This window comes from Osmerus eperlanus, chromosome 8, assembly GCF_963692335.1.
Source record: "Osmerus eperlanus chromosome 8, fOsmEpe2.1, whole genome shotgun sequence".
Lineage (NCBI taxonomy): Eukaryota > Metazoa > Chordata > Actinopteri > Osmeriformes > Osmeridae > Osmerus > Osmerus eperlanus.
The window spans coordinates 13,117,856-13,139,194 of NC_085025.1; the positions used below are offsets into that span (position 1 = coordinate 13,117,856).

The following is a 21,339-nucleotide window of genomic DNA, read 5'->3' on the forward strand; positions in this document are numbered from 1 at the left end:
CTGTTGCAGGCAAGGCATTTCCAGTCTGTTTCTGTTCTGGCGGCGTTGAACTCTCTGTGGGTCATGTCCAAGCACTCTGCATGATACCACCTCATGCATTCAGAGCATGCAATCTATATAATGTCAAGTAGAAGAGTATTAATGAGAGTAGCAATTGTTGTTCATTCAGACGTCAAAGGATTATTCCAAACACTATTCACTGAATAAAAACTGTGTTTAAGATATAGCAAAACTGTTCATTACTATGGGATTAACATCATCCAATTTCAAAAGACTAGTTATACTTTCTCATTACAAGCTATGCAATTTGTAATACTGTAGTCTGACCTTCATGCCAGAGGGAGATATGTTGCCATTATCACTGTATGTTTAGCCTGGTCTTTATTGTTTTTAAAATATGTAGAGACTCTCCAATCATCTGGTTGCTTTGTAGTTACACATTTCTAGACTAAACTGATAGTTATGCAGTTCCAGTGGAGACATACATTTAGTCATTTAGCAGACGCTCTTATCCAGAGTGACTTACAGTAAGTACAGGGACATTCTCCCCAAGGCCAGTAGGGTGAAGTGCTTTGCCCAAGGACACAACGTCATTTTGCACGGCCTGGAATCGAACCAGCAACATTCTGATTACTAGCCCGATTCCCTAACCGCTCAGCCACTTGACTCCCTTGACAATTTCTTCCACACTCTTCTTTCATTGGCTCCCTTGCATAGACCTGGTGCGCGCGTGTGTGTGTTTGCGTCATCAACCCTAGTTGAATCTCTGGTTCTGGTGTCGTAAAAACTCAACCATATAAGTGTCAAGAAAATGGTCACCAGAGTTTGCGTCTCCATCTAGCCCTTGTCAAACAGTATCTCTTTAAAACAAACAAACCCCCCCTTAGTCCTCAGCCCCAAGATAAGGGTCTTGTGTGTGTACCCAGAGTTCAGATTTGGGGGTAGGCCTCTCTTTGCACACAAGGAATGCTGAACACAGTATCATTTTATACAGAATAAAAAAGTTACATCTTCAATTTTTCTGACAGGCAGACACTCCATGTGATGGGGTGTGTCGAGGGGTTACATCAGAGTAATCTTACACATACCTCTCTCTCTCTCAGTATTGACTGGATTCAAAATATTCCTTACATATAAAGTGTTTTACCTAAGACTTGACAGCTGAGACTGTCAATGGAACCATTGTGGTGGATGTGATCCTGTCTTCTTGTATGAAATTATTACTCGTCTTCTATTAGCGAGGATTTCATGCTATTTTCATAGATTAGCGATTTTCTATCATTTTTTAAAAAGTTTTATTGAAAAAGTAAAGGGTGTGGAAGTAGGCCAGACATTATTAGAATAATCTGGTGTATATTTGAGATTTTTTGACACAAGTTTGAAAAAGATATTGAAATTAGCAAGGATTTCATGCTATTTTCATATATTAGCGATTAATTTGAATTTTATTCAAAACTTTATTGAAAAAGTAAAGGGTGTGGAAGTAGGCCAGACATTATTAGAATAATCTGGTGTGTATTTGAGATTTTTTAAAACAAGTTTGAAAAAGATATTGAGATTAGCAAGGATTTCATGCTATTTTCAGAGATTAGCGATTTTCTATCATTTAAAAAAAAGTTTTATTGAAAAAGTAAAGGGTGTGGAAGTAGGCCAGACATTATTAGAATAATATGGTTTGTATTTGAGATTTTTTTAAACAAGTTTGAAAAAGATATTGAGATTAGCGAGGATTTCATGCTATTTTCATAGATTAGCGATTTTCTATCATTTTTTAAAAAACAATATTGAAAAAGTAAAGGGTGTGGAAGTAGGCCAGACATTATTAGAATAATCTGGTGTATATTTGAGATTTTTTTAAACAAATTTGAAAAAGATATTGAGATTAGCAAGGATTTCATGCTATTTTCAGAGATTAGCGATTTTCTATCATTTAAAAAAAAGTTTTATTGAAAAAGTAAAGGGTGTGGAAGTAGGCCAGACATTATTAGAATAATCTGGTGTGTATTTGAGATTTTTTTAAACAATTTTGAAAAAGATATTGAGATTAGCAAGGATTTCATGCTATTTTCATATATTAGCGATTAATTTGAATTTTATTCAAAACTTTATTGAAAAAGTAAAGGGTGTGGAAGTAGGCCAGACATTATTAGAATAATCTGGTGTATATTTGAGATTTTTGAAACAAATTTGAAAAAGATATTGAGATTAGCGAGGATTTCATGCTATTTTCAGAGATTAGCGATTTTCTATCATTTAAAAAAAAGTTTTATTGAAAAAGTAAAGGGTGTGGAAGTAGGCCAGACATTATTAGAATAATCTGGTGTGTATTTGAGATTTTTTGAAACAAGTTTGAAAAAGATATTGAGATTAGCGAGGATTTCATGCTATTTTCATATATTAGCGATTAATTTGAATTTTATTCAAAACTTTATTGAAAAAGTAAAGGGTGTGGAAGTAGGCCAGACATTATTAGAATAATCTGGTGTGTATTTGAGATTTTTTGAAACAAGTTTGAAAAAGATATTGAGATTAGCGAGGATTTCATGCTATCTTCATATATTAGCGATTAATTTGAATTTTATTCAAAACTTTATTGAAAAAGTAAAGGGTGTGGAAGTAGGCCAGACATTATTAGAATAATCTGGTGTGTATTTGAGATTTTTTGAAACAAGTTTGAAAAAGATATTGAGATTAGCGAGGATTTCATGCTATTTTCATAGATTAGCGATTTTCTATCATTTTTTTAAAAACAATATTGAAAAAGTAAAGGGTGTGGAAGTAGGACAGACATTATTAGAATAATCTGGTGTATATTTGAGATTTTTTGACACAAGTTTGAAAAAGATATTGAGATTAGCGAGGATTTCATGCTATTTTCAGAGATTAGCGATTTTCTATCATTTAAAAAAAGGTTTTATTGAAAAAGTAAAGGGTGTTGAAATAGGCCAGACATTATTAGAATAATCTGGTTTGTATTTGAGATTTTTTGAAACAAGTTTGAAAAAGATATTGAGATTAGAGGGGATTTCATGCTATTTTCATAGATTAGCGATTTTTGATCATTTTTTTAAAAACATTATTGAAAAAGTAAAGGGTGTGGAAGTAGGACAGACATTATTAGAATAATATGGTGTATATTTGAGATTTTTGAAACAAATTTGAAAAAGATATTGAGATTAGCAAGGATTTCATGCTATTTTCAGAGATTAGCGATTTTCTATCATTTAAAAAAAGTTTTATTCAAAAAGTAAAGGGTGTGGAAGTAGGCCAGACATTATTAGAATAATCTGGTGTATATTTGAGATTTTTTGATACAAATTTGAAAAAGATATTGAGATTAGCAAGGATTTCATGCTATTTTCAGAGATTAGCGATTTTCTATCATTTAAAAAAAAGTTTTATTGAAAAAGTAAAGGGTGTGGAAGTAGGCCAGACATTATTAGAATAATATGGTGTGTATTTGAGATTTTTTGAAACAAGTTTGAAAAAGATATTGAGTTTAGCGAGGATTTCATGCTATTTTCATAGATTAGCGATTTTCTATCATTTTTTAAAAAACAATATTGAAAAAGTAAAGGGTGTGGAAGTAGGCCAGACATTATTAGAATAATCTGGTGTATATTTGAGGTTTTATAGTCATAAAATCATTATAAAAGTCATAATTTTTCAAAATGGTATGGGTAATTTTCACCCGGTCCCTAACTCGACGCTGCAAAGTAGCGTTTTCCGAATGTGAGACGAATGTCGAATATGAAACTAACTTCACCTCGGTCAATAATCAAGGTGATATGTGTAGGCTACATACATAAATATAAGCAGACAAATATTTCGTCCTCTACTAATAATGTCAGATGGCTGAGCGGTGAGGGAGTCGGGCTAGTAATCGGAAGGTTGCCAGTTCGAATCCCGGCCGTGTCCATGACGTTGTGTCCTTGGGCAAGGCACTTCACCCTACTTGCCTCGGGGGAATGTCCCTGTACTTACTGTAAGTCGCTCTGGGTAAGAGCGTCTGCTAAATGACTAAATGTACTAATACACTATCCAGCAGTACAAATGTTGCCCGTCACTGAAAAACTAATTGTCTTTACTCTCCTTTACGTTGTCCAAAGTTTCTGTAGCTACAATGTCTACCTAGCTACCTATTAGGCAATAACCCAGGAGATGTGATATATTGCCAAATAATCCATGGGTTTGATTCGCGGTCATAAGTAATTGAACCCGTACGATAAAATCAAACATTCTGATCCCACAGAAGATATGTTTATTTAACACATTTGACAAGTTCAATATTTGAGTATCCCAGAATAATTTCCAATATATTCTTCCATCCTAAACTAACCCGAACCGTCTCACCAAGGCTTTTTCTGAATGGAATCCATTTTAAAGGACAACTGGAATGTATATTACTGTCTTCCAGAATAAATGACATCTTGAAATTCAACAAAAAGGACTTGAGAACACAAAACATGTGATGCATAATTTAACAGTTTAGTGCACACATTCCCTATCCTTACTACAGTGAAAGCATTTTCTAAATAAATTACTAAGTACAATAGAAATAAATAAATCTATGTAAAAATAAAGGCAAAAAGGCAAACACTCAAGAAATAAGATAGATGTGACCTCAGTAAACCCCTTTTGTCGAAACTGCAAAGTTAAATATACAAAAAATGCCATTGGACACAAGACTGTGCTTGGGATTGAGTTTGATCAAGAGCTACACTTTATTACTACATTAAAGCCTGAAAATATATTGATTATTGTCTTTGTTTAATATGATGAATTAGAACAGTGATTTTCATACTTTTTTGTTACTGTATCAAAAAATTTGTAACATTAAAAACAGGTTGTCTGACTTCACATCTACATATAGGAAATACAAAGCAAAGTTGAGAGTATTTAAATTATTTCCACTCAATTTACATTTAGTCAGAAGCACTTGCAAAATACTTCACATGCTTAATTACAGTGATAGAACAAACAAGAGTATTTCTGTTGTTCTGACTTTGACCTGGAATAATCATACATACAGTACACTGTATATAATCTCAATTCGTCTCATTGCAGTGACATAACAAAAATCTTCCTGAAAAACAAGATGAACACCTGATGAAGCTGACGAGCTGGGATTTGTTATTCAATCAGGGACATCTTCTGTGTCCTTGCCTATTTTTCAACACTGGAGAGCGGGAGGTCATTTGGTTTGTCAATCAAGACTCTAAGCTCTGCCTCTAGTTTTGTGGTGTCATCCTCCTTGGGAAGAGAAAATGTGGTCAATTGGACAATAATGAACATTTGAGGAAATACTCACACGGCAGTTGAAGAAAAGTAGATCCAATTTGTGAATTTTGAACTAATGGCCATAAAAAGTGTTTTATTGAAGAAATAAACCAATAAGGATATTACCTTAACTGACGTTAGCTTACCTCATTAGAAGTGCTAGGCATGTTTAAAGCCAGACTTGCCCAATTCCTTGCCTCAGAACCATTACCAAGCTCGTTGTGACACTAAATTCAAGCATATATGCCGTTATTATTGAACCAACAAAGATCATGACCAATTGATAGCTTTTCTTTTCTTAGGCTTGAGAACAAGAGACTGCCGAGAGTTCAAGTTCCATTACCTTTGCAATGTAAAGTCTCACTGTCTTAGAGAATCCTGGGTTCAGCTCCTCAGCCTGAAATAAAGAAACAGAATGGGAGAAATTGAAAAATCAGAAAATGAATTAGTTTGTTGTATTTTGAGACACAAATGTAAAAGTCTACTCATTAACATTGAAAGCAGTTGGGTTATGCATATTGGCAGAGACAGGCTAGAGCCCAGCCTTATTATTAGATGATATGAATGTGTTTTATAATGCATTTCATGTCATCCTTGATTTTGTTGACATTTCTGGATCAAGTACCTTGAGGAAGTTTTCCAATGCTTCATGGAGAGTTGATGTGGGTGGCCTTTCATACAAGGCAGCTGCAGCCTTCTTCTCCAACCAGCCGAGAGAGGAAACCTACAGTAGCAACACAACAGGGTCACCATTCAGCAAGCAAAACACATAATTCATAACACATGATTCACTGCCTTAACAGTCTAGGATGGGGGACAAACTGTTTTATTTTTCACCTCATAACACCAGCGCCCAAGTAGGTAGAAGCACAGGGGATCATCGTCCCTGAGGGCGATCGCTCTGTCTAGATGTTCCTAAAGTAGAAGGAAAAGGCAGGCAAAGATGGTGTATGCTACTGAACAAACTTTATTGGTATAACTGACATCGGCAACTGGACCTGCTTATAGGAATCCTCTAGTGGAATGCACATGAACTCCCTTCCCGATGTTACATTATGGGTACCTCAAGACAAGATGTTGAACTAGTATGCAGTATTTATGAGGCCTAGTACTTTACCTTGAGAATGTGGCTGCTTTTTAGTTTGCCATGCATGCCCTCGTACTGGGAGGTAAGTCCTGTGAGGACAGCAAACCTGGGGCGGATCAGGGAACAGGAGTAAAATCAACTTTTTTTTTACATAATGTTTCCCATTGGGGGGGGGGGCTGAACTCCCTTCGCAGGAAGCAGAACTGTGTTGATCCACTCACCACTTGTGGCACTCTGCGTTCAGGCCATTCTTCTTCAGAGCAACCTCGGCCTCCTCCCGTCCTGTAGGGTGGAGTTTTAACGTCAAGACCAAAGCCACATGGAGAAATACAGTACTTGACAAAAAAAACTATCTTTTTCTTCTTTTTAACATGAATATTGTCATCAATATATATATTTTTTCGGCTTCTGTTTTTGTACAGCAGTATAAAAGTGCAATGTTGAGATTTCTTATTCAGGTTTTCATTTAAAGCATTTTTGCCTTAACTTTTTTGGGGTGCCTAATACTTTTGCACAGTACTGTAAGTGTCAAAGGTATTTCACATTGATGTTACACATGGCTGAGTGTGCGGTTATGTGGGCACCTTGCTCTGCATATGACTTCCTCTCTTGTTTGTCCTCTGTGGCGTCGCACATGTCGCTGTAGGCGCGGGCTAGTCGCCATAAAAACTCCCTGCTGTTGCCATACTGTGGGAAAAAGTCAACGGATGCAAATACATTAGGAGAAATATGGAAATGGCACCGTATGAAGAAAACAAAGAGGAAACCTGAACATGTTAAATAGAGATTAAGCTTTGTTTCATATTTAAATACAATGGTTCAAAATGCCCTCGGGTAAAATGGTCAACCTTCACTAGAACGTTGACTCCTTTCTACTGTCCCTCTGGATTACCTGTGCTTTGTTGGCAAGTAGGAGGTGGAAGCCCTCTGCTTTCAGGCTGGCATCTCCTGTATGGAGGATGTCGCTCTGAGCCAGGAGCAGGGCCAACTCCCCGCTGGGCACCTCTGCCACAAACTCCTTCCTCTCCTCCTCTTGCTGTGTCCTCGGTTCCTCCTCCTCCTCCTCCACCTCCTCCTCCCCCTCTTCCTGAGAATCGTCCTGGCGTAGAGTAAGGACCGTGGCACAGCTCTTGTCCTCGTCCTCCGACTCCTGCTCTGGCTCTATCTCTCCTTCCCTGTCGGTCTCTCTGTCCGTGTCTCGGTCCGTGTAGTCAGACTCGGCGTTAGCGGTTGAGTACCTAGTGCAGGTTAAAAGCACAATATCCGTGGCACCACTGTAGGTCAATATGGACTCGTTAGCTACAGGACAACTGTCATACAGATGATCACGGATTAGCAGTCGAAAAGCTTATTTAGAAACAGGTAGACATTTAGTGTATTCTTAATAGGAGTCCACCTTTTGGCCCCTGTTCACTGAGAGGGGGTCGGGATTTCACCTCCTTCCTAAACATGTGTTAGAACACCCAGCAGTATCTCTTACCCTCCCTCGCTGGTGTCCCCTGCATACAGACTGGCTGTTCCCTGGCTGGCGGTGAAGTAGATGGAACTGGAGCTCATGGAGTCAGTGCGCTCCCTGTGGATGATATGGCGTCTCCTCCGCGCCCGCTGGCTCTCCTCCACGCCCTTTCTGTTAGGGCAGCGCAAGACCACACGCGCTAAGAATCAGAGTAGGGGCCTTGTTGGAATGCCTGGTAATTCGATGTATTTTTTTATTTCTCTCTATTCCTGCTTGGAATATATTCTTATTCCTGCTTGGAATATATTCTTATTCTTGCTTCGAATATATTCTTAAATACTAAGTGTGGGAGGGGATCATTATCCAAAATGGAAAGTTACGAGGTATTTATGACGCATATTCAACCTTATCCAAGTACCCACCAGTCAGCCTGACTTGTGCTATACTCTACCAACAGACGTCCCCGTAACGAGCAGGTCGGACGGCGGCCACACCACTCACTTGACATCCTGGATGATCTGCTGGGCGATGTCCTGCAGGCCGCCGCGGAGCTCGGCCACCTCGCCGCGGAGAGAGGCCACGCAGGTCAGCACCTCGTCCAGGCGGTTCCTCAGCTCCGCCTGCTGCCCTGGGGAAAGGCCCTGCACCACCGCCTCCACCGCTGCCAGGGCCTGCTGCTGGGCAGCCGCCTCTGGAGATGGGGACAGGAAGGAGAGGTCTGTATGCGTATTTGTGTGTAATTATGGTGGTGCTCATTTGTTAACCACTGAGACAGTTGGGAATACTTGGTTGGCAACGTGTCATCAAGGTTTAGAGGTGGCAAACCAGCATAAAATCATAATAATAATAAATCATAACGCCCCTGTTGAGATTGTTTGACATTGTAAATATGTAAAATATTCAAATGTTTACTATGTGTCAAAGTAATTTGTGGCAGACTTGTGCACAGCCATTTTCTCATAGTGATGCATTACATTCCACCAAGTTTCTAGTATCAACTTGGAAAAGTAACAGTTAATGACATACGAAGAGCTGGGTGACGCTGATGGGTCATAGACTTTAAATATTTATAAAAGAAATACCAACTGAATAAAATAGGGAAGGAAGCTATGGAAGCGAGAAAAGTCAAATACCAAGCAGTTCACATACATACGCACATGATATTTATCTGTTTTTTTACTTCAATACCCATAAAAGTAGGTTGACAAATATGATGTAATGAACACAAAACGTGCCCCCAGTCCAGTCACACAAAGAGCCACTCAAGCCTTGATGTGAAGACAGTAATACACACTCTCAGGAAAGGCCCTGCACGCACGAACGCACATTGATTATGTGCCCATCACATCAGTGATCGTTTGTAGCCTACTGCTCTCTACTTTGTGGCAAGGCAGCATTGTGTCTCGTATTCTAGGCAACAATTATCTTGCTGAGCCATCCTACCTTGTGCATTAAGCGGTTCAAGGAGGAGAGCATCTGGATCAGTGATGTCCGTCGCCTGGCAAAGAGGGCTGGTCTGAAGTTGCAAGCATTGAGATCTTCTTCTCGTCACTTCTTTGTAGATTATAAATGCTATCAAGCCTACACCTGCTGTGGCTCCAACACCCAGTCCTATCATGCCATTTCTCCCCAATGATGTGTTCATGATACGCCAAAGTGAGACCATACCCGGGAATTCAAACTTAAGTGGTTTACAGTTGGCTTTGTCTCAAGTCAAAACCTCATGCTGATGACAGCACTTTCGTTTTTTACAATATTTGAGCTGAACTACTGATAAAACGCACGAGTAGCCTTCGACCGACGTTCGCGACGCTAGCTATTCTAGCTTCCTTGGCTAGTGCTACTACACCCACCCAATTCGGTGTAAATGTGGGAGATATATACCCGATGACAAAAAACTAGATAAATACCAACGTTATTTAATATACATTTTTGTATGCCAGCAATGTCTTCACTTTCATAATCGGTACTTGTGAGGCGACTAAGGCTAGCTATATCAAATGCCTGATGTTAATGCTAAGCCCTGGTAGCATGGACTAGAACGAGCTGTCAAAAACTGAGATGGTAACTACAACCAGCATGCAAGTGATGTGGTCCATCCAAACACATACAATATAGTATTTTTCTGTCTGTAGTACACACGCTAGCTACCATACACGTTTACAGAATCAAGGGCAAAGACCTTAGAGTTAAAAACAAAACATCGTCGTGTTCTGTGTTGTTTTTGATCCGCGCGTCGATTTGACTTTGTACCAGGAGGAACGATAAAAATGCTGGAATTGGTGGGCTATGATCATACTTCCGTTGGACACCGAAATATATAATTTGACATAAAACGTAGTACAGTACCAGATAACTTTCAAGAATATTTGCAGGAATTATTTGAAATACCAGAACAAATGTGTATAGACATAAACAGATACATTCAGAGAATGCTCTGTATGTTAGTTTAATCTTGTAATATTTGTCCAACATTTGCATAAATGTTCTGATGAAAAAAGCAAGTATTTTTGGCCAGAATAGAGTGAATGCAACAAGGGATAGCCTACAGAGAACACAAAAAGCGAAGAAAGTTGACAGGAAACACAGGGAGCAGGAATACCATCGGAAAATGTGTCATAACTACCTGTATGTCCCTAGTCTGTGTTATTGTGGTTGCAAAAACGAAATTAAATACGGATATTAAAGATTTTATCCAGCTATGGTGGCTCCACATGACAGGATATTAATTTCTTTATCAGGCATCATTTTTTCATTTAAAAAAAAGAAATAGAAAATGATGTGTGTTTCCTATCTTTTTGTATTAGAACATGCTTTTGGTATTAACTCGAGCAGCATATTTAATGTACAACTTTAAATATCCAGCATGACATATCCAACATACTGTATCCAGAATTACATTTTTGAATGCTATTGATGATTAGACATTTAATTGTTCTTGAGAATATTTTTTGTCATTGGATATTTACCTTAAATATAGTAGGGCATTTCAGTAACATATTTGCCATTCAATCATTAATATCAATCATTTATAATAGTTCAGAGATGGATTCCATGTGAACACCTACCTAACCCTTTTGGTGTGTGCTTTTTACGCCCTCTTCAGCTCCCTCATGGTAAGGCATCATCTTCTGAGCCCTGCCCAGTGCCCTGACTGACTAACCTACACTCAGTAGTTAGACAGCTAACAAACCACACAGGCTCCGAGGAAGACTCCAAGGACACTCAAAGTGTTTTTTCAAAGATGCCATATGTTCTGATCAGCACATTACTGCGTCTGGTTTGTCGATTTACCTTTTTATGCATGCTGCCTGTGTTACAGTTAAACTATTGTAATCATATATTGTACAGTAGTCATTAGAAATGACTAATTAATTTAATTTAATTACTTAAAATTAAATTGACTTAGGTCAAAGGAATGAAAATAACTGGATTTATGAGACAATGACCTCCTTATAAAGGCGCGTCTATATTTGACAACAGTTCAAATAGGATAGAAAGTAATTCCAATAGTCATTAAAGATAGCAGTATATGATTTAAATGTTTAGGATGTGAAGTGATTAGATCAAACATAATTTTGAATGTATTACCATTGCATACATACAGAAAAATATACAATATCAGCTTAAATATATGAGCTGCACCATCATCACTGTTCTCAGGAGACAGGTCCTACCATGGTCGGTGATGAATTCTCAGACCCCGCTATCATGAACTACCTGGGAGCCAAAAAGACCAATGCATTGGGTAACAACTTGTAAGTGATGCATGCAATGTCCTTTTTCTCCTGGTGGTATAATAAGGTTTTTTTGGACTTTAATGCTCATTTATTTTGTTTAAGATGATTATATCTTCAAATCCATTGTTGATTTTGTACACTGTAAGCACTCAATACGTGAACAGTGTAGCACAATTTGATGCATAGTTGGACAAGACATACAAGGGTGTGTATGTGTTCAAATACGTTTGTAAGCATTTCATTAATTTGCTGTGCCCATTTGAAAACCTTAATCTTGCAGTTCTGAGTACCATGTTGAGGAGCCTCCCCGGGTGGTCATGGATAAAATGGAAAAGATGGGCTTCTCTGTGATCAGCATGACTGGTGTGGGACAAACACTGGTCTGGTGTCTGCACAAGGACAGCCCTATGTGACGGAAGCTCCAGTCTAATGTCACTAGAGGGAGCCACAGCAATTTCCTCGTAGGGACACAATCACAAAAGCACACCTGTTCTTGTAAGCATGTTAGACCTTAATCTTTATTGTTTACTCCCAGCATCTAACTCAAGCAAGTCAGCTAAAGTCTAAATTCATATTTGTAATTGGATCACGTTTAATTGTATATGTAGTACTGTACTTGTTTCACCTGTATCCTACATACAATATAGTAGGTAGTGCATACATTATAGTACACTGTGTGATATGTCAATGTAATGTACACGTAGATACAGTCCAGTGACCCTCTATTGGAGAATCCTCCAGAAAATACCAAGGTTGAGTGCAGATCACCGTCCAAACCTTCATCTTTAACCTTTTTACAGATGTTTCCCCTACAAGGACAAATAAACAGTGTGGATTTCAATGGATAAGAACAATAAAATATAATTAGCACGTCACCGCATTGATAATTTGTTGCTCAAGAATGTTTGAGAGATGAGCATTTGACTTTAAGCTTCATGTGTAGGATATTTCTTATGGTATTGTCCCCTTTGTTTGTACCAGGAACTGGTTATATTTGGTTTTAGAGTATGAAAAAGCTGCATGGCCAACACTTTGTGTTTAGGATGTGCTGATCCACTGTGGTAGAGAGAGTACCTTCAAAACAATTACCTGGTGAATGTATTTTGATTATATGACAAATAATCATAATAATCAAGTTCATAATCAAAATAATTGTAACTTAAACTCAACTGTTTCTGTCATATGCTATTATCCCCACATGCCAAAAATGAGAGTGAGGGCTTGGTTGCATGTGTCTTCCATAGTGTACATGAACCATGAGATGCATGTTGTTATTTACCATGAGCCAGGCCATAGCTCCCTCACAAGTGTGTTTCTCCATGTTTCAAAATCCCAAGGATCTAATGTGTCATTTTGAAGGTCACAACTAGGAAGCCACTGTGATAAAGACAGTTTCAACAAATTCCAGGAGCACAGAGGATGTTGGATGGAAGGTTGTTTGGTTACACATTTCAGCCAAAAATGTAGTCAGATGACAGATAACAACAGAAAATGTCACGGTATGAGTGCCAGCCCTCGTTGATTAAAGCAGATATATGTGAGCGAGCACAAGCCTGTCTTTGGTATCTCTTAGTTCACTGTGCATTTCTCACAAGCTCAAGATTCATATGTCATTCGTCATCTCCTTTTTTGAGGGCCAGGGAGAAGAGGACATCATTGGAACAGCCCTTTAACAGGCCTTAGCACTCACTTCACCTGAACATGGTAGGCAGGAATTGGAACAATGTTTCCCAGAAATCTGAATCAAGCATCTGACACATGATCCTTGTCACTTCCTGGTCCGACCTTAAACAAGTTGACCTTAATGAGAACATTTGACCACATCAATAAATAAACAATCACAAAGAAGGCATCTAGCAATCCAACCACTCAGTGAGGAATTCCAGGCATTCATTTGAAACATACTCTTCAGGCTAGAGAGACAATGCAAGTCACACTGTATGTTCTGCAGGTGTGGGAGAGCTTTCTTGTGTAGATGGGTAAACTGGATTATGCAATGAGCGCTTATCTAATGAACGTGACCAAATAAGGACTTGGAATGCAGGTGAGCATACTGTGTACCTACCATTTTCTCAATTTCTCTGTCATTGACAATGATAGAATTGTAAAGGTGGTTTAGATAAATACTGTTCATGGTCATTAGGGATGCCATTTATTAAACTAGTCATGACTGCATGTTATGTACATGAAGTCTACTGCCCACCCGCTCTGGTGAGGCTCAGTCAGGCCTTTACTGCAGCCATTTTACATTACAAATGAACGGGTACATTAAATGATTATCGTATTGCACCTTTTATATTTTGTCGAAACAGGTGTCAATGGCCAAGTAGGCCAGTCAATTCACTACTGTTTGAAATAGTTTTGGGATTTGATTTTAGTCTGAAAGGAAGAAGTTAGATTCTTAGGTAAGAGATTAAGGAGAAAAGATAGAACACACACTCGCACATTCTGAGCAGGTCGCGTTCTCGGAATGCTCTGATTTATGTGTTGATCATTTGGCCTCAGGATGAATGCTGTAGGCTGAACTATAAGTCTGAGACAGTGAAACCGTTCTATGAGGTGTTGGGAAAACATTGATGGTGTGTTGAGACATACCTCTCATGCCTGTTTTTTTCCAGGGGAGTTTCAGATGGCCCAGTGTCATCAGGAAAGGTTAAATTTTCGCGTAATTTAAAATAAAGGCAAGCAAAGGCTGACCAGTGAGGAAATACTTTCTCACTGAGTCCATATTTACTTCATGTTTTACATGGAAGATTTTCAGGGCAAACATCTAATTCAAAGTCCTCCTGACTTTATGGTCTGGAAACATTGCTTGGTTGTTGTCAGGCCAATGATGGGGAGGTGTTCTCTTCAAGGTCAGCCTGTGGTGACATTAACCATTGACAACAATATATTTCAGCCTATTTCAATAGACTTTTAGGGGCAAATTATGTTTTTGCTTGGGCGTTAACTTTGAAAGTGGTAATAGTTATTAGAATGTACAAGAGTAGTACAGTAATCAAATCAAATCAAATCAAATTTATTTGTATAGCCCTTTTTACACGCAAGCATGTCACAAAGGGCTTCACATATGCCCATAGAACTGCCCCTCAACCAACCTAAACCCTCAAGGAAGACAAGGAAAAAATCCCAAAAAACTCAACAGGAGAAAAAAATGGAAGAAACCTTGGGAGGAGCAATTCAGAGAGGGATCCCCTCCTCCAGAGACGGTTAGTAGGTAGTCAGTAGGGTTTCCTACTTTGCCAACAACAGAAGCACTGCAAGATGCTTATTGCAACTTGTAATTTATTGTGTATGTCATTTGTGCCAAGCGATACTTCGGAGTAGTCATAGGGGTAGTCATCTTGGCAGTTTGTTCAGTTTATTTCAACAATTTTTGTCAACGGCTTGACAAACAAGTCTAATCTTCTTTTGATACAATTTCATTATTTCACTTTTATTGAAACCCCATAACATTCTAAATCTCGAACTAGGTTTGTGGCAGTATGTTCACACATAGTTCTATCACTAACTAAGTAGCCTTTTGAAGGTCTTGTATTGTAGCTTTATTAAAACCCCATAAACTTCAACATTAATAGATTAGCAAGTTGTGTTCAACTTCAACAAGTGTCTTTTTCACATTCAAAGTAACATGAAATGTTTGTGAAAACATATGTGTACAACAGTTTATCAGGTTTTATCTTTTTTTTTTCTCCACTCTGAGGACAACCAGGATTTTGATTTGGCTCAGTACACCTGATTTCACAAATCATTAATTTAATTAAATAAGATGTGCTATGGCTTGTCTTGAAAGAAACCTGTGCACAGGGCCAAGATGAGATTGAAGAAAACTATTATAACATTCTCTTGGTATGTGAATACTTACCAAGTAAATTGTAGCCACACTGTGCCTGAAAATTTGGTGCAGATTGGATGAGATTCTTTACCTTCCTACCTGCAGGGCAAATATGATTTCATCCAGAGCTATTACCCTCCCCTTTTCACTCCCTGTGGAAACCCAAACAGTACACACTTTACCTGAGTCCTGCACTGTCTTATCAACCCCCACCCCAACACCCCCAAAACAACATTTGGTTCTTGGGGAGATCAGTCACACACTGAAAAAATACGTACACATACATACAAATCAAGAAGACCTCTGGGAAGGTAGTTACAAGCATCAATCTTGTAACACACAAGGTTGAGCGAGGGGGAGGGACTGGAGTTTTATCACCTTGAGCAAACACACCCAGGAGAGACCAGTGAGTTGATAAGCCTGTCTGTTTCAGTACACGTATGTGACAAGGTAGCCCTCTTCAGTGTTTCAGATTTGAGGTAGCAGAAATGCACACTGTCTGAGGAGCTAGTCTTTCAACCTCTACACTACAAGACAAGTCTTGCTCCAGTCACACCAATGGACTAAACAAACCATTCAAAGGAGAACGGGCTTCTACTTGCCACACAGGTGAGCCTGAAAAGTGCCTTCTCACTGTCTGAGCTCAGAGCTTGAGCAATTATCTACCTACACATACTTTGAACTTTGATTTATGTTTGAATTTTGGTTTTCATCTGCCCATTTTACTTTCTCTTTGACCAATGTCAGGGCTTCGATGGCTTATGCTACAAAGTCAAAGAGGTGTCGATTTATCAAATTAGCTTCTAATCATGTCTATATATTTACTTGATAAACCTCATTTATGTTTGGAAACGGAATAGCAGTTCCATCATTGGATTGTATTCCTGTTTGTGCATTGTGTCAACGACCTTTACCAGGGATAGTATGTCTGTGACATACTCGATGTCCTCAGCTCGATGTATAATTATCCACCTGTAAGCCTTACAGACTGAGAAAGGAATGCTGTTGGGTCAACTATCAGATATCTACATATCAGGAAGAATTGTGAAAGGCCACGCAAAACCCTGGTTCATACTGTTTGTCTGAAAGTTTGTGTGTGTGTTTTAAAGCATTTGTTTGGTGCCAAACTGTATTTATTTCATTGCTTTTGATTACACTCCCTAAAGTCAAAACCATTCAAAACCACTGTCAATTTGATGTTATGTAAAGGCACCATACTAATGTATGTCACCTAGAATCATATTTATTTTAGTTATGACACATATTTAATTAGGTGCATATATCGTCAGATAGTGAATACTCTGTTTAGAATGAGCCATTTCTGGAAAAGTATATATTTTAGAATCAGAAAAGAAAATGCAAATTTTCCTGACAGCAGCATAACTGCAAACCGAAATGTTCATGAGGTGTTTTTTTAAAGATGACAATAGAAAAAGATAACATTCATGTTTTAGGCCACTTAGGAAAAATCTGTTTCTGTATCACGTTTTCCTCTGGTCATAAATACAACAACAATTGACCTCAGAGGAGAGGTATTGTCTCTTCTCATGTGATATAACGCACAGTACTGAGGACAGTAAAAAGTTTCAATTTGCAAAAGTATATTGCATTACTTCCAGTTAGAACAAGTCTCGATTGCAACATATTGCATGCAAAAGACCTGGGAGTGGAACTTAACGAATGCAGTCGCTTTCTAATTCAATCAAGCAGGCACATGAAAAAGCAAAAAAAAGAACATCTGCTATGCTATTTGAAATTACACACAATTCCAATACAAAGTTCTCACAATCATTAACAAACTACTGTGTCTGTTTTAGTTCTGACGAATAGCAAATTGATTATCAGGTTGTAAATCCTTACTGATTTGACCAGAAGTCATGCAAGGCTTCTTAAGATCCATAATAATAGTCTAATTCCAATGTGTTTGTTTAAATTGTCATGGCTCCAGGTTAAAAAAAAGTAACGTATAGCCATGACAAGGCATCCATCTTAAACTGGAATGCAATTAAAAAAATGTCAGTGATGTCATAAACAATTTGGAAAAAGCTGTGAAATACCTATGAACATGGGAGCGTAGAATGGAATTGTTCTATGTTAACATTAAACATTAAATGTGAATGATAGTATTATTCTTTTTGTAACGTTTGTTCTTTCTTTCCACAGCTACCAAAGTTCAACAACCATTTCCTTTCGACTGACCCAGCCTTTTAAACGTCTTCCTTAAAATCATCACACACACACACGGAGACAGTGTCCAAGATGCCTCTGAAGACCGCCATGTACTTCAAGTCTGCCACCTTGCGCTCTACCCGCAAGCAGAAGCGCCTGTCCGTCAACATGATCAGCCTGCCATTGGGCGACTTCCGCCACCTCTCTCACATCGGTCTGGACGCCAGGGGTGAGGCTATCGGTGACCTCTCGGCCCTCCAGAGGAGCGGCAGCCTAATCCTCCGCAGCTCCCAGAGCCACCAGGACCTCTTCCAGACCGCCACCCCCAACGGGTCCCCCCCACCTCCCCCCAAGCCCCCTCGCCTCCTGAGTCCGGAAGAGAGGAAGGCACAGGCCATAACCAAGCCCAGTTCCCTCTCCCAAGGTCGCAAACACAAAAAGTGCCATTCTCTGCCTTTGCTCGATACCATAGAGGTGGTGGAATGTGATGATCTTAGACAAGAGCAGTCCATGCCAGCACAGCCGGAAGGGAGAAATGCAGGTTTGACAATGCAGCTGGGGGTTTCAAAATTGGATGGGGGCTCCACCCACACCCCATGTTCCCTGGTGGAGGCCCCCTTAGTGGAAGAAGATCCATGCTTTGTCTTGGACCTTGACTTGGGGCCTTCTATTCTGGAGGATGTGCTACATGTGATGGACAGGCTCCACCAGTGACACTTTAGGCTCGGTGGGAATTCTAGAAGATGGGATTTCATGTTAAGGTATTTTCTAAGCACCAACCTGTATATATGAACAAAATCTAGATTTGTCGAAGGACGCTAATGTGAACCTATGTTCTTAGGCTACTATAAGTAGAAATGCATCGCTAATCCTTCTTCTTGAAGTCCTCACTTTCCGAGAAGTGAGAGCAACAGGAACATATTACACTTTATTTCACTTGACTCATGGTATTTGAGAACAGCTGTGATATCACATAGTGTGGGACAGACACAGAAACTGTGTGTGTCACAAAATTCCAGACACTCAACTATGAGACAGAGCTGTGTGTGTGACAAACGTTTATGACCAACACTTGTCAGTAAAACCTTATTGTGAAAGCAGTTGGCTATTTTGTTCTGAAAATACAGGCTAACATACACTATTGTACTGGGATATCATTGCATCAGGTTGGAGGTAACTGTGACTCATGATTCATGTAGGACATTGTTTATTTTAAACACACAAAAAAACACAAAGACTTTGGTTGCCAACAGTTATACTGTAACACTTCCAGTGACAGTGAACATATAGATAAATATGTTGTCTAATTCATTTTATAGGTCACTGTGAGGTATCTCACGTGATTGCTTAAGCAAGCAGTGAAAGCTAACTTGGACAATAAACCACTGTAGTTATGCTAGTTATGTTAGACATGGTTCATACAGTCAATATAAATCTCAGGTGAAGACGGTCTTGAAAGAAGTTAGCTAGCAATTATTTTCTCCATTGTGCTTTGAAGGAAAACTATAGAAACATGAATGTGGGGATTTCTTCATATTAGGAAGACTTCTAGTTTTGCTTGCGTTAATTCACTACTACTGATCTTTTTCTCGACAGCCCTTTTAACTAAATGTGAAATAATGAGCATACAATACTTAAGTGTCATGCCTTTTTCTGTCACCACATGCAGACAATATTGGCACCTTCTGGTGGCAAAACATACAGCATGTGCAAAGTGCTATGTTTTTTCCCCAACAAACTTTTATAAATTGTGTAAGAAAATATAAAGTTTCGGAATCAAGTTTCTTTTTTAACTTATTGTCGTATCATTGTTTTCACTGGCTATATATGGTGAACACAAAGTGTAGCAAGGTAGACTTCACTATTAAACAACAAGATGTCAGTGAAGATATCAATGTAAATCAAAATCCTTCACTTCAAGGTTTTTAACTGATCTTTTTTGACATTTACTTACAAATTTACAAAACAAGTTATGGAAGGGCTTGTTGTATTATTGTAAATTATGGATCATGTTTCTTCTTGAAATATGTGATCGCATTTTGGAGTAGAATTCTATTGTCTCCCATTTCAACACAACTTTTTATTTGTTTACCCTCCACTCCAAACCTCACAATAGAACTTTGGTACAACTGTGCCATTGATTGTGGACTGCATCTGTGAGTAAACATGAAATAGCTTTTTGTCTCTGGCACACATACACATGCTTGCACACAAACACACGCACACACACACACACACACACACACACACACACACACCCTCACACACACACACACACACACACACACACACACACACACACACACACACATCTGAATCTTCCTCCCACTGTTTATTCCCACTCTGATCTCTTGATCTGTTTCTGACAGCTCTCCTTTCAAAAAGACTCTTTCTCCATTAGTTTATAAAGGACATACAAAATGGTCTTCAAAATAAATTTTCCACTTGGTACAAACAAAATGCATCCGTCCTTGTTACTTTCCATTGAGATGCCTCTTTTCTTTTACCACATTACATTTACATTTAGTCATTTAGCAGACGCTCTTATCCAGAGCGACTTACAGTAAGTACAGGGACATACCCCCCGAGGCAAGTAGTGCCTTGCCCAAGGACACAACGTCATTTTGCACAGCCGGGAATCGAACTGGCAACCTTCTGATTACTAGCCCGCTTCCCTAACCGCTCAGCCACCTGACATAAAAAGAGAACACATTCTAACCTTTCCTATCATGTAACAGATTCAGGGGTGGAAGGAATTTGCCTAATACTAGTATAAACATGTAAGATGATGCAGGACATAGCACATGTCCACCCACAAATAGTACATGTTGCTATAAAATACTTAAGATTCTTGTTTTTTAAGGAGTCGAGAATGCTAATGCTGGTCCTGCTTTTGTCACACAATCAAACTGATTAATTCCTTTGTAAACAGACTTCCCATCCATTCATAGACAAACCAATAACAAAGGGGAGACATAGTCCACCAGTACTGTGGTACTGTATGTGTAATTCAGTCTTATTGTGTCGGCTTTGTTGTTTGAAATTTAATTCCAATATGTCACCCTGTAGGAACAATGGAAGATTTGAAGCAGATAGGAGGCCAGTCATCAGTGTGGTTTGCAGGTGTGAGCTTCAGTGCATAGTGAACATGAGTCAGTCAGTACACTTACATGTGGTGGCAAAATCAGTTTAGATTGAATCAAAGTGGCAGACATTTTTCAATACAGTCCAATATTGTATGTTATTGTGAAATTCACAGTCATATACATAAAATAATTATGTAGCAAAGAAAAAATAAAAGATATGTTCTACTATTCATAAATCTTAAATCCTGATGCCATATTAAAAACATTTACTATGGCGACCTATGGAATATGGCCTACTAGAGTCTCATAAAAGTGGACAATGGTGGATGTGAATGGATGGCATTGTAATCTTGGGTTGGGTAGCAGTTCCCAAAAAAGTATTGATAATAAAGGTGAGAAGACATGCATGACATGACTGGTATGAAGGTTATGGCCTGCATCGGTGCACACAATGAGCTTGTTTTGAAATGCCTGTTCTCATTTGCGCGATGTGAGGATTTTAAAGTGCACGAATCAAAAAACGGATCTCACTGTAGTTATAAAATATGTCACTTGACTGTACATTGATGGAAAAGCTTGGGAAAGGAAATGGTCGATGTATTGACAATTTGTTATTTTGGATTTTGGATCAATAAACACAGCTACCATACCATTACAACATCTGTAAGCACATGTGTTGCCAAGGC

General features: G+C 38.8%; 3 protein-coding genes across 4 annotated transcripts; 2 read left to right on the forward strand and 1 right to left on the reverse strand.

Annotated features, from left to right (window-relative positions):
* Positions 1-4,217: 4,217 nt before the first annotated feature.
* rmdn3 (regulator of microtubule dynamics 3) lies at positions 4,218-10,088 on the reverse strand. 2 transcript variants are annotated; one of them, XM_062468064.1, is made up of 12 exons: positions 9,267-10,088; positions 8,325-8,514; positions 7,848-7,994; positions 7,260-7,605; positions 6,952-7,054; positions 6,589-6,649; positions 6,398-6,473; positions 6,118-6,195; positions 5,906-6,004; positions 5,624-5,677; positions 5,427-5,507; positions 4,218-5,253 (listed from the first exon to the last, which is right to left on the reverse strand). In XM_062468064.1, the coding sequence occupies exons 1-12, from the start codon at positions 9,487-9,489 to the stop codon at positions 5,167-5,169; spliced, it is 1,545 nt and encodes a 514-aa protein (XP_062324048.1). In that variant the 5' UTR covers positions 9,490-10,088; the 3' UTR covers positions 4,218-5,166. The 2 variants fall into 2 exon arrangements, with proteins under 2 accessions (XP_062324048.1, XP_062324049.1); XM_062468065.1 differs by lacking the exon at positions 7,848-7,994.
* Positions 10,089-10,951: 863 nt separating this feature from the next.
* LOC134024958 (GTP cyclohydrolase 1 feedback regulatory protein-like) lies at positions 10,952-13,086 on the forward strand. Its single transcript, XM_062467712.1, has 3 exons — positions 10,952-11,103; positions 11,487-11,581; positions 11,844-13,086. Exons 1-3 carry the CDS (start codon positions 11,068-11,070, stop codon positions 11,974-11,976), a joined length of 264 nt encoding a protein of 87 aa, XP_062323696.1. The 5' UTR covers positions 10,952-11,067; the 3' UTR covers positions 11,977-13,086.
* Positions 13,087-15,786: 2,700 nt separating this feature from the next.
* LOC134025420 (cdc42 effector protein 3-like) lies at positions 15,787-20,006 on the forward strand. The gene is made up of 2 exons (XM_062468434.1): positions 15,787-16,007; positions 17,562-20,006. Exon 2 carries the CDS (start codon positions 17,658-17,660, stop codon positions 18,279-18,281), a length of 624 nt encoding a protein of 207 aa, XP_062324418.1. The 5' UTR covers positions 15,787-16,007; positions 17,562-17,657; the 3' UTR covers positions 18,282-20,006.
* The last annotated feature ends 1,333 nt before the right edge of the window (positions 20,007-21,339 follow it).

Bases quoted from the DNA above. Each gene is read 5' to 3' on its own strand.
- LOC134025420 (XM_062468434.1), top strand. From the start codon at position 17,658: ATGCCTCTGAAGACCGCCATGTACTTCAAGTCTGCCACCTTGCGCTCT.
- rmdn3 (XM_062468064.1), bottom strand. From the start codon at position 9,489: ATGGTCTCACTTTGGCGTATCATGAACACATCATTGGGGAGAAATGGC. The intron at 8,515-9,266 runs GTAGGATGGCTC...CCCCATCTCCAG, and splicing joins TGAACCGCTTAATGCACAAG to AGGCGGCTGCCCAGCAGCAG. The intron at 5,254-5,426 runs GTAAGCTAACGT...TCTCTTCCCAAG, and splicing joins TGCCTAGCACTTCTAATGAG to GAGGATGACACCACAAAACT.
- LOC134024958 (XM_062467712.1), top strand. From the start codon at position 11,068: ATGCCATATGTTCTGATCAGCACATTACTGCGTCTG. The intron at 11,104-11,486 runs GTTTGTCGATTT...CACTGTTCTCAG, and splicing joins TCAGCACATTACTGCGTCTG to GAGACAGGTCCTACCATGGT. The intron at 11,582-11,843 runs GTAAGTGATGCA...TTAATCTTGCAG, and splicing joins AATGCATTGGGTAACAACTT to TTCTGAGTACCATGTTGAGG.